This window comes from Melanaphis sacchari, unplaced genomic scaffold (assembly GCF_002803265.2).
Source record: "Melanaphis sacchari strain LSU unplaced genomic scaffold, SCAv2.0 Contig10_pilon_pilon, whole genome shotgun sequence".
NCBI classification, from domain to species: Eukaryota; Metazoa; Arthropoda; class Insecta; order Hemiptera; family Aphididae; genus Melanaphis; species Melanaphis sacchari.
The window spans coordinates 1,448,974-1,465,801 of NW_020270420.1; the positions used below are offsets into that span (position 1 = coordinate 1,448,974).

The following is a 16,828-nucleotide window of genomic DNA, read 5'->3' on the forward strand; positions in this document are numbered from 1 at the left end:
GATCTATTCTCCTTAGGATTAAAAAAGGTCACAGTAAAAATGATAAACAAATTTACTAAAAATAATACTGACTCAAAAATTAAAAGTCCATTAATTTATTATCATTGGTTTCAAAAATATTAGAAACAATTTTTTTTCCAGACTTATTAGTCATTTAAACATAACAAACAAAATTTCCTACTGTAAATTTGGTTTTAAATCAAAATATTAAACGACAATTAAACAACTTCTTTGAATTACAGAGCATATAAGTAATAGATTCTGAAAAAAAGGAACACACCGCACTGGTCTTTTTAAACACCGCTTAAGTGTTTGATAAGGTCTGGTACAAATTAAAATGCTTTAACACATCTACAGTTATTTTTAACACTATTAAATATTTTTTCTATTTTTGTAGTTTCAATTATTTAAATTAATAGTACTAACTTGGATATCAAAAAAGTTAATGTAAGTGTACTACAAGGATTCAAAATATCTCCATTATTTTTTAACGTATATGTACATAACCAACTTTCCTACATCAATAAACACGGAAATATCTCTATATGCGTACGATAGTGTTATGTATTTTAGTTCTGATAAAATTGAATTTTTAACAGAAAATATCCAAACTCATCTAGACAAAATCCAAAAATGGGCAAAAAAATGGAAAATTTTCTTCAATCTATTGAAAAGCATAGCAATTATTTCCACTCTACGCAGATAAAAAAAATGTATAATACTTTAAAGCTTAATGGACATAATATAGCGTGGTTTCATAATATTAAATGCCTTGGAGTAATATTAGATAAAATTTTATCTGAAACCCTGAAATATTATAAAATTACACCAAAGATACCAATGTTTAAAATTATTATATCTACTTATTAATTGACAAATTTCCCTGAGCTGGAAGTGTTCATTATTATTATTTACACAAATTATTCGTCCTCTACCACTATATTTTGTCCTGATTTGGAATTAATGTGTTAAAACTCATAAAAATAAAATACAAATCCTAAAATTCAAAATTGTCTGTGTGATTTCAAATGCATCATAGTTGTTTGAAATAATTCAGTGCACACAGAATTCAAAACATCAACTATCAAAAACTACGTAAAGGTCCTGTCAATAAGCTTTTTCAAAAATTTACACAAAGCAAACGATCTACAATACTTCGGGCTGAATGTTAGTCTTAATAGATGTAAACTCATTTACATGGCGTTTTAAATTAGCTCATTTAACTATACCTATAATTGTAATTGAAATTGTCTCGTAATATAACTGTATAATGTTAAAATTATTATTGTACTCTGTGTTAAATTTAAAACCCAGTAATTTTATTGTTTAATTAATGTTAACTGTTATATAAACGTTAAAAATTGCTATTTATATACCTAAGTTAGATGATATTTTAACGTTAGAAAAACTTTAAAATAATAATAACAATAATTAAGTCATTGTATTCTGTTTGTGCTATACACTTGCTTGAAATTTCTTTGAAGAATCGGGGAAAACAGACCATCAAATGAGAACTACTAGGAAATTTTTAGAAACAAAGAATAGAAATAACCAGTAGTTTTAATTAGTAGTTTGAACCAAATGAATTGAATCTTAAACTTAGACAATTAGAAAGAATATCGAATTTTAATAAATATAATTAATCTAGACTTAATGATACAAAAAAATTAAGCTAGGTTGGTATTATACTTAATTATAATAAAATTCAGAAAATTGAGTAACGTTGACAACTTAAACTTGGCCAATTATTACTAATATTACTAGTATCATAGGTATAGTTTGTATAATTTCTATTTTATTCTAAATAGAAATCGTAAATGTTTTGGTAGTCACCTGTAGAGCCTATATTATAACTAATGATATTAGTAATTATATTACTCTGTATGTATAAATGATTTTTACAGCTGTAGGGACTATAATATGATTGAATTACATTCACGTTAATTAATTTTCAGCAGAAATACGTGTTGTATGAATACATATTATAGATGTTGATTTTCATGGATTAATTTGTTACGAATTTATAATAAAACGAACGATATTATACGAAATCGACATGAACATCGCCATGATTGTATTGCGCATCAGAAATAAGAAAAAATAAAAATAATAAAGTTAATAATAATAACTGTAGACAAAAAAAATCAACCTTTGCATATATTTTAAACAAATTGTGTGCCATTAAAATATAATACGAAATGATCTAAAAGTCTTCATCTTATTTAAAAAAATCATATTCATATTAAAACGTAAATTCAGGGATGGAGGCGGGGGTGAAGTAAAAAATATTTTAAAAGTAATGAATTTTTAATATAGTGTATTAGAAATTATTGTAAATATGCTTCCACTGACCACTTGCATACATTTTATGGTATTTTTTTTATTTGTCCATTATAAAAATAAATAGCGGCAGTTCATGAATTATTAAAAATATTCACGAGACATGTTTATCAAAAATGAAATAAATAAAACTTAACAAAAATAAATTTAACTATCTTATTTTTAAAATAATACGTGCAATTTATGGTTGCTGAGCTACATCGATTTATAATTGGATGAAGACTTTTGAATAAAATCAATATAACTCTGTTTATAGTATAAAAGCATGCGTATTATACGAGCTCTTGTAAACCTGCAGGCTGCAGCAGTACACTGGTAAAAAGATATTATTTTTTTTCGTGTTGGATAACGATGTGCGCAATTACTCGGAATACTTTACAGTAGTGAATTGGAGGGACATTTGGGGCACAGATATTATACATTGCAGACCTGCTTACATTATAATATGTATTATGGTAGAAAAGCCGTTGATCGTGGATGTCAGGAGACGGAGTCTAGTAGCCAATCAAATAAATGATTTGATATATATATATATATAAAAAAAGAAAAGAAAAAACGTTAAGCGCAAACGTTATGATTCGTCTCACCGGACTTCGGACATTTTCCGGGCGAGTACCGGCTATTAACATTATGACCATCAATTTAAGTCGTTGACAAAATTCGTGGTGTGATGTGTGTGGAGGAGGGTTGAAAGGTCAAATGTAAACGTGTTATATGTCGAGTCACCAATTACGTAAGACTAGAGTAATTACCAAATTAAATGAGACTTTTAGGATTTCTATACCCACTGTTTTTAGTCGGCGGGTTTTTCATACACTACGTAGGTATACGTCATTGTTAAGCAAACACGAACTACCTCGATAACGATGCTATGCGATTACTTGCCTTCGATTACAAACACTCCACTGTTGTCAGTGCTGATGATTAGTCGGCTGTCAGCCCACGAGTCCCCGCACACGATGTCGTGACCAAAGTCAGGGTAGAAGCACTGCGGCTCCCAGGGCGCCCGCTTGAAGAGTCCCGTGGTGGCGAGGCTGGTGGGCGCATCCCCTTTGACGATGGTATCCAGTTTGAGCGCCTGGCCGATCCGCACGAACTCCACCTGCCGGGCCTCTTCCTTGCGCCGCGAGCTGCGTGGCGGATCTGGCAGTACGTCGCTGAACGCTCGTCTGTTCAACATCGCCTGCGACAAACGCGTATACGTTACAATATTTTCGATACGTCCTTATACCTATTATTAACAGTGTTTCGGTGATAGTTTCCGATAACCGTTACGGCTTTCGAGGCACTGTGTAAAATATAATATATTTTTTCAACACGTTTTTAACAATTCAACGCGTGTCGTAAAATACATATTTCGTCTCGGTCATAACTATAAAATATGTATAGTTCAACTTATGTCTCGATCCCTCACAAATACCCCGTTCAGTACCCGAGAACGGGCATCTTCAATCCCTCGGGGGTATTAAAAAAAAAAACATCTTTGCGCCACCACTGCGTTCAACATGATATATCAGCAAACAGTCGTTATTGTGCAGTGATTTAAAAAAAATCATTTTTTTTTTCACCATGAAAATATATTATTATTATATCGTAATAGAGTAATAAAAATTATCGTTGAAAGTTGCGAAATAAAAATAACGATTTTAAAACGAGTTTGCGAATAACTTATATGCACCTGTCATACATAATATAAACATACGGACCAATAGGAATATTTAATTGAATTCTTATTCGAGATTAACAAAAATGTAATGGTATAATTTGCAGTTTTAATTTATTTTTAATATGTGCGATGTAAAAATCTAGAAATATATCTTAAACTTTATCGCGGAAACATAATGAAGCATTCACAAACCTTCTAAAAATAATTTTTGTATGATTTATTTTCACTTAAGATTTGTTATGTAAATAACAGATTTGTTATATTTAATGTAAACATTTAATGCAGCAGAAGTTTTTATAAGATCATAAAAATAAATTCTTACATCATTTTTATTAATGGAAAATGTTTTCGTAAATTTTGTGGACAAATATGGCGTTTTGGTATAGCGCTGTATTTAAATGATCTCATTTAAAAACCATTCAAGTTATTATAGTCTAAACCTTTAAATTTATATTAACCCGTCGTTGGTGACGCTATGAGTATTTTGCTCACACATTTAGTATTTTTAGAACCATTGGTTTATATTTCATTCGATTTTGACAATATTATATAAATGTTTCATTGAGTTATTCACGAAAATAAATACGGAAAAACATTAAATGTTATAAATAAACTAACAAAGTTATTGAAGTCCAATGTTGCCGTACATGTAATAATAACGTATAATATAGGTATTAGCGTTGTTGTTGTGCTCGCACGTCACTGATCGCATTACCATATTATCTAGTTATTTTATTATTATATTATTATATTATTTTATTTTATTATTATCTCATTATATTGTTTTATTATTATGCTTTAGCAGTTCAATATTGATATTTATCAATACCGCAATATATAAATTTGTAGGCTCATACGTGTATTTTAATAGGTGAGCATTTCGCTAACACATCACTATCGGTGTTATAAAAATAACGTCATCAACGACGGATTAATATCTCTGTGTTGCTAATGAAAATCCAAGGAATATAACATACACATTTTTTAGTTAAAGTAAATTATAATAGTGATAGCATTTAATACATGATTATATATCTAATATTCTTGTTATATCTTACAAATAAAAATATTACATGATGAATTATGCCGTATACAGTGAAATTGTTTGTGTAAAATCATTTATGCTATGTATTAAGACTAAACTAAATTCAGTAGTTATCTGATGGTGATAAACCAAATTGATCGAATATGAATAAATAATAACTTTTTTTTTTTGTCACTCTCTTTGTGTTTGTAATATTTAATTAGTTATATTTCTTGATAACATTTTTTTTTTTTTTTTTTTTAATGCAATAAACTCATATTTCTAGTTTATGAACATTTATTACACCTATGATTATTGGAAAATTCGTCTATTTCAAGTTTATATTTTTTATTTTTAAATATTTTATTACTAAAAAGCCCCCTTTCCACAAAACAATTTGCTCGGTAATGGAAATTTTGCAAATCCGTCTCTGTGGTGCACAATATAATACATCACATGACCAAACCCGAATCGAACAATATTATCATCACAATAACCATACTGTTCATTCGGTTTAGCGTATGATAAACCTACGTGCATATAGCAATGTAATTTATAATATATTATAATATCATATCTATATATTATAAACTGTAAGTGTATCGCGTTGTACTCGCTCGCATGTTGTGTTCGTGGTCGGTCGTTTGGTTATCGTTATTTTACCTACATAATATAATTTATATTATTATTCTCCTTCACCAATGTACATAATTTTATAGCTAACGGCAAGACGCATTCTACCCACATGCCATGAAAATTAAACGAACCGCAGGAAAAATAAATCCAACAATGTCATGCATGATTATGTATTATTGTACCTACCCGAAAGAGTGGCGGCCAACGTTGCTGACGGCTGGTGTCAAAATAATATTATTAATTAGTAATTACCTCAACGTCAGATCCAATAAAGAAATAAAATATTTAAAAAAGTTTGTTGTAGATATTATATGATACAATATTATTGTGCGCGTAAAAATATGAAGCTATATTATAATGTTATTATATAAACAAACTCCTATTATAGCTCGGAAACGAGAATTTGAAATTATGACTTCCTATTATAGTGTTGAATTTTAGGAACCCATATATACTTAAGTTACTGGGCTGATTTTATTGTTATAAATTGGTAATTTATAAAATTGTATTATTATGGGTATAGTTAAATTTTTTAATTCGGTATGTCAGGGCATTTTACATTGTTTGATTTTCAGTGTAAATTAAATAATGAAAATATTAAGAACTTATGAAAAAAGTTAGCACACAACTTGTGTATAAGTTATTTCTTAAGTTGTGCGTAGTAACATTCCAATTAGGTACCTACCTGTATCTTTAAAGCTGCAATTAGCGCGGATAATGGTTCAGATAAATACGTACCTACTACACAGACACGATTACCAGTGTAAACCCCAGAGTTCACTTCGATAAATTCAACAATTAATCTAAGCTTCACCTTTTAAGACATTCAAAGCTTTGAATATATATATATATATATTTTTTTTTTGTAGTAGGTATTTATTTTAAATTGGAGAGAGTATTTATGATACAAATGAAAAACTACCTAATTATTTTCTAATATGTATTATTTGTAACCTGTATATAGATTATGTGTACCTAAGTATTATATGTTTTTACAATAAAAATTGAAACACAACCACGTAAAAGTGGATACCTACTTAAAACGCAACTAAATAGCTTATAAAATATACATGAATAACGTGATTGAGTAGAGCAATACATTTTTATTATTCTAAGTGAATTTAGTAATTATGGTGATGTATCAATTATCAACAAATTAAGTTGGAAAAATGTGTAGGTATATATTAGCTGTGTTCAGACGAACTTTTTTTAGTAAACTGTTCTTGGATTATTATGAGGATTAAAAAGGTATATCATAAAATACGCCTTGTTTCTTATTATAGGTAGGAAATGTAACTGTTAACTATACTCAAAATCAATATTCGAATAAAATAAAAAGATGAAAAAATTAGATAGTTTGTAAATGAATAATCAGCCATATATTGATAATCACCACTCAAATAGGTACTTTGGATGTTAAATTACATAAAAAGCAAATCTGATGACCACGTATTTTTTATATTAACAAGTATCATAGTATCTCTCGATGAACTAGACGTATATATATATATTTATATAAAAAATCGAAACTTTCTAAAAAATGTCCTTAGAATTATAACGAATGCACGTGGTTCATATGTAACAAAATATTATGTAATAGTAATTCGTGTAGGTATACATTATACAAAGACCTTCATAGTAGAAAATTTAAGATAATTCTAAGTGTCATGGCTGTATATTTCTATAGTTCACTACTTAGATTAGTAGATTAAATTCACTTAAATTTACATTACGTCAATCATCTCAAAGACGTTTTATACTTAGTCATTTACACTATCTTATTAGTTAATCATCCTATTTTATGTTAATCTTAATCCTTTAATTAATTATTTCTTCTCTTCACTATTCAATTATATTATTTAAAATATCTAATTGAAATTACGTTTAGGTAATTTTGCTATTGTTATATTATTGTTTAATTATTACCAAGTCAAATAGTTATAAATTTAATTATTCGTATTTAGCCATTGATGTAGATTGTTCATACAGGAAAAAAATGTTTTATTTTATTAAAATAAAAAAAGAAGTAAATAAATATAAAAATAGTAAAATACCAATCAACCAATATATACATATATATTATATATATTACATGCAATATGTGTCAACTTTATACATGTATATTATCTGTAATAGATATAATATTAATTACCATGAATATTTTAATATGTTTATCATTATAAATTAAGAAATATGAAGTTTTATTTATTTGTATTAATATCTTGTTTACTTAAATATATTTTTATAATCATTTAAACTAAATTTATTATTATTTATAAAAGTATTCTAAGACAGTAAAAAAACATTAAATTTATATTCATTAAATTATTTATGCAAGTTAAAGACAATAATTATTTATCGTATTAATTTTATAGACATAGTAGTAATATTAATAATAAAGGAGGTGCATTTTTTATATTTGATTTAATTTTTGCTTGTGCAAAAACAGTTTGAATTACATGAAGAAAGCTTTGTTCTGTATATATGTAATAATTTCTCTATATATTTTTTATGTTGGTATATAGTCAATAGTTGTACGTTAATAACGTCAACCTTATGAGTTATTCATGAGGCACGAATATGTTAACATATCAAAAGTATTACAATTTTCCTCAATTTTAAGTCATGAGCTTATTTATATTTAAGTTGGCGACACAAAAACAATTGGATAACATTTTTTAGTTACTTGTGGTTTACCAAATAATATATTCATAGTTAAAAAACTATAATATTTACCAGTCAGTTCATAGTAAATATGTCAGTTTAAAGTGTTTTAAACTATTTATATAGATTAAACATATTACACCTTTAATTGCTTACTTGTTAACGGGGAAAAAAAAAAACTTTAACGAGGGGTAGAAATTGTGTAATCTCTCTCTGTCGATAGTAAAATATTTAGGTTATCTTATTTATGTATGTGTGGTGAATCGTGTACATTGTGGAGGCTTTTAGCACCATAAAAATACTCATCGATATTTGATGGTAATAATTATTAGTTTCAATAAAACTTAATATAGCACATAAATAAATTGTGATTAACCAAGTATGCCATCCACATGTTTTTTTAGTCAATGAATCTATTGAAATTTAGATTTTTGGGATTTTTTTATTATACTAAATATAAATATTTTTATATAAATACCATATTATCAAATTATTGAGATTTTTTATACTATTTAAGAAGTATTCCGTTTCAATGCATAGCCCTATTTTTCAAATAAGAAACATACATTTTAATAAGGATAGTACAAAAATATAAGTTAGGGATAATATCATGGATTAAAAATACTACCTATATAATTTTTATAAGTTTAGTACTTATGTATTGTGATTATTTTTACAAAATATAAGGTTTTTAAAAATCTTAAGGTTTTAAATTGAGTAATATTAATTTCAAATTTTTCAAATCACCTTAGAGCTCACATCTTTCAAATCAACCACCATAAAACTTTTACATATATATCCTCAGTAAATTAAGTTAATTTTAAGTAACTCAAAAAATATTTGTCTGAATTGACACATCAATGTTTTTAGAAATTATTCACTAAATTAGGAAACTATAACAGAAAAGAGGGGTTTGTGAGTTTTTCTGATATGAAAAACAGACTTTGTATTTATATAAGAAACTTTGTTAGTAGTACAAAAATCTTGAGAATTTTAAAATACGATCTCCAAGTATATTTAATAACTTCAGTAATCAGATATTGAATAATTGCATTATAAAAAAAAAAAGTAGAATAACCATGCGTGGTGAATCACTCTATAAATACATATACTAAATACTAAATGTACATATATTTGATACCACTACTACAGTAGATGAATAATTCAATGTACAATTATTATATTTAATATATTTTATAATATTTAGTACTAGGGTAACTTGGTAACACATTCGTTAGAGGTTCATTTGCTGGCAAACAGTCCAAATGTTCCACGAATTTTGTTATGTCTATATACAATATTCGATGTTATTTCATCGTAGTGGTTATAATGAAAATATCAATTTGACCGACCAAAATATCGACAACGCTCGCGTAAAATATTTCATCGCACGACTGGTAAACGTTGACGAGTGGTGCACTTTAAGGCCGGCACTATACTCGGCGTTTTTCGTCCAATTCCAAGTCCATTGTTTTATAATAGAGTAGCTATACACGATGGATGTGATACATCAGCGAGCTTATGTTTTAGCGAATGCATGCCGAAATAATAAAAATGCAAACTTCTAGTTTCATATTGTTTTAAATTAAGAGAGTGGATATACTGGTGACAGAAGACGCCACAGTATATGTGGCAGAAAATGGTGTATATAGCCCAAATATAAATTTGTAATCACTTTACCTCATTATTGGATATATTATTAACCATATTTAGCGTGATAAAATGTTTCTATTACTTATATTACAGTAGTATCAGGAACCTACAAAAATATTCAATTATTATTTCATGTAAAATATTTTTGTATAAATAATATGTATTATAATTTATTTATATATAAATATTATTTATGAACTTATTTGTAAAAGCAATAGAATATTATTTTAAGTTTGGATAGAAGAGTGCAAATTGTATTAGTTTTGTAATAGCGTTAATCCGTTTTAAAGTAGTATACTTTTATAAAAATGTTCTTAAATAATATCAATTTATTAGATTGTAGTATAGTATTGAGGGCCAGATAAGATTATTTTATTTTAATATTATGAAAAAAATCAGTTATTAAATATATATTTAATAATAACTCTAGTTGACATAACTGTTATGATAATAAAAATGTGCTTGTATATTTGTGTTAAGTAAATATAAAAAATAGGATATGGACATTTTACAGACATTTTCAACTTTAATTAACAGTTATTTTTATTTTACAAAAACGGTTGCAACTGATACTGCAACTATTAACTTACTTAAACTAGAAAATAATCTGTAATTATATATATATATATATATATATATATCACAATAGTTATGTTTATGTAATCGATTGGCTATATAACTATTATTGATCATTCCTTAACTGTAGAAATAATTGGAGTCGGTGATGTTTACGCAAAAAATTGAATAGCATACTTATGACACTCATATATAAGTATCAATTATATCAATTATAATAGGTATATCAAAAATTTACCCCTTTACTAGAATCCGATATGTAGTCTGAGTACAGGTCTTTAATGAGCATGTCAAGTGTTCGTTCTCGTTTTTTTGCAAATGTCGGCGTATTGAACGTGGCTTTTTCACCATTTATCACTGAAATAAAAATATATGAATAAAATGAAAATTCACTGTTAGTGGAATTTTTATCGCAATAACAGATATTGTGATAAAATTAATAATTATTGTATATAAAATGTGATTTTAGTTTTCTATTGAATTAATTATTAAATGATTAAATATATAATATATTTATATTTTTCATAAGAGATTTCTATTACCAAACAAAAATTGAATATGTACTATAACTACTAAGAAACCAATGTAATTTGTTATACGTATTTGTGTAAATATTATAGTATTCGCTGTAGATCTTCATTGGTATATATTTTTCAATCATCCGAGTGTGTTGATTTTATCGACAGTGGTGTGAAAAATATTAAATTTCCTATTTAAAACTCAAAGAGAACGAATAGAAAAAATTAAAACTACTTTAATTGTATTTGAATATCTGAAATTTAATCTATACAATGTAAATTATTGAAGAATATTGTGGAATTCATTTTTTCTTTTTTTGTCAATTTCAGTGTTATGAGTATATATTTATGTTATTTTAATTTGTACATCATTTATGCAGTATTGTAAAAGAAGTTTAATATAAATCAAGAAAATAATTTAAAAAATGTATTGATAATTTTTAAATAATAATAACATAAACTAAATAGATATTTATATTATAATATTTATAATTAACTAATGTACACACTATTTGCATTATCAAACAAATTCTATCAGTAATATATAATATAATATTAATTTAATACGTCGAAAATGTTTATATATTACAAAACTATAATCATGTAAATTAAATAACAGTATAAAAATCACGATAAATGTCTTTAGTTATTTGTTATCTCATTGTCGTTAGATCAAGATAATAATATAATTTTATGGTCGTAAAATATTACCAATGCAAATATCATAACATAAAAAAAAATCTTAATGCTTCCAACAGTATATTTCACTTAACATTTTTATTTATCGGAGAATTTGTATTTTAAATAACGTATAAGAATACTAAAACTGTTCTCGAAAAGTCATGCTGCAGTTTGTATTAACATTTTTATATATACCAGTATGTAAGATCAACACGACATTTTTATCGTTTATGCCTTTATGGTAATAATTTTGGATTTGAATACGGTAAAGTATACATTATATGTATACTAAATACAATAAAATCACCTATTTGAATATTATATTCTTATCATAGTTTTAGATGTAAGCAATATGTTTATAGAATATCAAGGGATGCAAGAATAATATAAAAAAATTTAAATTATAAAAACAAACAATTTGATAAAATATATTATTAGATAGCTAATAAACTAGGGATATCCAATGGTAAATTTTCCAATGCAAAAAAAAAAAATTGTATTTCTTTAAATCAGAATTAACTGTACTTAACTAATTTTCTACATATAATCATTGTTCTTCAAATTAAATACATTTTTTGTAGTGTGGCACAAGTTTCTTTGAACTCTGTCGGTAAAAGAATATTTTTGCGGAATTAATTGATAATTTTTATAGAGACTTTGTTTCACTTCTGAATGATTTTTGTTTAGAAAAGTTTTTAATTTTGGAAAATAAAAAAAAAATTAATAAAAATCAGATTTTTTTCAGCAGGAAATATTTTCTTGAAAAATAACTTTTTAGAAGTGAAAATGAAGTCACCATTGAAGTTACGACAGGTTCTGTAGAAATTACTTGTCTTGTTACCCTGAATATTTATAGAAACTTGTGTCACTTTATAAAATATGTACAGAGAAAAACAGTGATCATGTTGAATTTTTTTTAGCAGTCAAAAAACAATTATTGCTTACTTTTGACAATGAGAAATTCCCTGAACTCTTGAGGCACTTTAAAGACCGGAGGACACGGTAGCGATGGACCGAATAGTGGTACAGATTCTTCGGAGTAAACCACCAGTTTATAGCTGTTGTCCGACGAATCATATGCAACTAACGCAAAAACATCTGGAGAAAATATTTATAGGAAAATATTTGGTTTGAAGACAAATCAATATCTGTATATTGTGTGTGTGTGTTTTTTTATGAGTTATACAGATAATATTTTATACATATGTAAGAAGTGGAATAAAATTAAAACAAAAAAATATTTGCTTGATAACATTTATTTTTTTTTATAAATATGAAGGTATATTATTATAATGACATAAAACCTTAGTTTTAATATGATTTGTATCGCCAAGGACGTAGATAGTTAGTTTATAACGATTAATATTTTTAAAGGATACGTGTAAACTGTGACTTGATAAACGCGGGGTTGAATTGAGACATTTGTGTCGCACCCCCGTCCACGTACACAATGTTGACAATGTCGTTTCCAATGTGACGTTTGCGTTCCACCTGTTCAAATTGACAGGATGACAACCATTATAATATGATTATAATACATGGGGAAGTAGCAGTAGTGTTTATAGTGTTTATTTCTTATGTATATTTGTTTTATTTTCTTGTGTTTTTACTTCACGCTCATTCAGTTGTCGTGGTATAGGTACCATAATATTAAATTATCATGTTTACCTGCTGTCGGTTGTCCTTCGAATACGGCAACATCGTGGATACGTGAAACATGATTTCATGTCCTTCGTAAATCGTGTACACCGAATATTCGCCCGTCATATCGCCTATTTATAAAATTATATATTATATTCTAATATACCGTAATGTAGATACATAATCATGAAAAACAATAATAAAAATAAGCTGTGGAAATTATTTTGACTTCCGCGGGTGAGTAAAGTGCAAGTATATATTTTAGAATTTAAGAACCATGAAAAATACACATAGAAGGATATTGCACACATTTACCTTTTACGTCCAATCCTCCTCGGTATTTATCCCATCCTTTTAGACGTACTCGATTGCCCAATAACGATATGAACTGATTGAATTCCTCGCTGCCATTTTCTACGAAAAAAATATTATGATTATATTATATATTAATTTATAATACATTACCTATAATAAATGTGTATAGACATTACAAATATTATTCTAAATTGGATTACACATTATAAACTGGTGTAGACAAGCTATATATTCAATAAAATTGTATATGAAAAAATGGCGGGTGACACTGAAAAAGTGACTAGATTAAAATAAATTATAGAATTCAATTAAATTAATTGATTATTATCGTTAGTCAGTAAAAATATGACAGTTTGATGAATAGATGAATATAATATCTAATTTAATTTAAAATGGATCATCAGTTTCATTGAGTAGTGATATAAAAATTGAAAACAATAGCAATATTTTAAATAATGGTTCTTCCACTCTCCGCATAAACTAGAAACTAAATAAAAAAATAATGCAAATTATTTACCCAAAAATAATATTTGGACCTCAATTCAAGTGATTAAGTGTTGCTTATACGTAAATAAATTCACTAATTAAATTTAAAATTAAATTCGTTGTATATACGATTACCCGCAGTTATTAATGTTTCTGCACGTTGTTTTTAGCGATTGATAGTGAACAAACTTTCAATCGAATTTTAGTCTACTGGTGGTTAACTTTGGTATATATAAAGCGTTAATGATGCTAATGCCTAGCTATGAACCAATCATTTGACATTCTATTTTAGAGTTTAAATGTTTGTATAATTTTAGTTAAATTTTTTGTAAAGTTAACTTAAAATATTTTATGTCTTTTTTGTTTACATCCTCATATTTGGGTGTACGTATAATTTATTTATTTATATTATACTTAAATTATTTATCATAAAAATGATAATTTATGTGTAATTAAATTATATATGAGTGGTATATTTTTAGGGGGGATATATATACGAGAACGCATCGTTACGTAAAACTTTATGTATAACACGGGTTAGTAAGTGTATATTTTTATTCGTTAAATTAAATTTAAAATATATAATAATTAAAAATATGTGAATTATCGAGGAGAATATTTCAAATATCTTGGAATTTGTTTTCTAAAATATCTACACTTTGGACTGTTATTTACATACAAATGCATGGATGGGGGATGATTTCATTTCATTGAATTTCCTTTACCTCTTTATATGTGCATACACCTTAAATACACAAAAATGTGATATTGAATACATAATCCTCAGGAGAAATGCTTCATGATGATATTAAAATATTACCATCGAAGATATTTATCAAAATGCGTCGTTTTGAATTTTCGTACCATGTATTCTATTTATGCTTGTATGAATAAAGTAGGTATAAACATTGATTTTAATAAATTACATTAAACTATGTTCATCGAATTTCAATGTTAATGTACAAAGTTGTATAATCAGTTTATTGAATAAAAATGTATACTTTATTTTTATGTACATGTGTATTATAATATGAGAAATTCTTGTATAAACATTATTTACATATAAGTACGTATATTATTTTAATAGAAACGATCACAGTTAAAATATTGGAAGATAAATTCTACAGTGCATAAAAATAACATTTTTACTGTAGAATGCTTTGGCATTCACTGACCGTGATAAAAACGAGTATTTTAGTATAGCAACAATTATAATGATGAAGTTTTTCTCTGTATTTATTTATTTTTTTGTTTTATTGACACTTGAATAAGAGTCTCATTTTTGCTGACGAGAAAATACCAATAACACGAAGTTTGAATTTCAATGGATATTTTTATGAATGTTTAGGAGCGAATATGGTCGGGTAAACAATCACAGAAGGGTTAACGACACAAAAATGAACGAATATCATTCAAAAGTCCTTTTAAAGGGCGAAAAATATCTATGTGTATATAATATATATTATAAATATATAAAGAGGATCAGAAATCTTACGTTTTTGAGGGTTTGAATTTATTACGTGAAAGTATCTGTAAATCCTAGGTTTTATTTTTATGACGTCGTCACATTTATCTCTTTTTACATAGTTTTTTTTTTTTTTTTTTAATAAAAAAAAATATTGGTTTATATTATTTAAAATAGCACTTATAGCAGTGTTTTATCATATCAGTTAATTTTTATTTTTTTTCTACCCGTTATTTGACGGTGATATGAGTATGAACCAAATAATACATGATGATTTACTTTTTTTTTTAAATTTCTTACCAGTTATCACTTTAATATAATCATTTTTTTGTCATCCAAATAATTGTCAAATCGAATTTTTTACACTTCGTGAGTTAGAATGTGTAAGCCATACTCTCAGAAGTATACAATATATACCTATTTACCTTTAATCTCCCAACTATGTCGTTCCGATTACTTTTTATAGTTATCGGTGCCGAAATAGTATTACTGAATGAGGTTTAGACTTTTATAGTATAGAATATAAATCATGATATTTATTGATGATTTTTATAGCAAAAAATACAAAAACATAATAACTATGTTTATTAAACGTTAACCAAAGCGATTAGAACAGTTATTTTTTTACGAATATAAAATTTTGAAATATAATTAAAAATATGTAAGTAAACATTTATGTCTTAATGTAATGATTAAGAAGATATTAAAAGATATTAAAAATAAAAAAGATAAAATTATTTATTTTTTTTACATAAAAAAAGTCACTGATAAACCCATATTTATTAAAGAGGTAAATAATAAACCTTAGTATTACAGATTTTGTTTATCAAAAAGTATACTTTTAATACATTCGTTTAATTTTATTCAAAAATATAGCATAATTTTAATATTATACATTATGTAAGAAACATAGTTTGTTAATTAATAATTAAAATTTATAGAATAATCACAGTAAGTACTAAAATCTGTTGTATCATTTGAGTCATATTTACAACAATTTGAAAATATAATATTAACTTAATACGTTGGAACCCTCACTATTTCTAATAAATAATATAGTGTTAAAATCACAGATCACAGTTGGTTCAAGTTATTCACCCTTAGTTCCTTTGTACCATTAAAACCACATAAATCTTAAACAATATATTTTAATTGATAATACG

At 26.1% G+C, this 16,828-nt stretch overlaps 1 protein-coding gene across 2 annotated transcripts in view; it reads right to left on the reverse strand.

Moving 5' to 3' along the window:
• LOC112603607 (GTPase-activating Rap/Ran-GAP domain-like protein 3) overlaps positions 1-16,828 on the reverse strand; it is a 357,206-nt gene that overhangs the window by 24,622 nt on the left and 315,756 nt on the right. For both annotated transcript variants that reach the window (XM_025352269.1, XM_025352271.1), the window contains 6 exons: positions 13,715-13,813; positions 13,427-13,530; positions 13,138-13,249; positions 12,704-12,856; positions 10,798-10,916; positions 3,226-3,523 (listed from right to left, as the gene is read on the reverse strand). In XM_025352269.1, the coding sequence (XP_025208054.1) occupies positions 3,226-3,523; positions 10,798-10,916; positions 12,704-12,856; positions 13,138-13,249; positions 13,427-13,530; positions 13,715-13,813 (885 nt within the window). The remainder of the gene's footprint in view (positions 1-3,225; positions 3,524-10,797; positions 10,917-12,703; positions 12,857-13,137; positions 13,250-13,426; positions 13,531-13,714; positions 13,814-16,828) is intronic.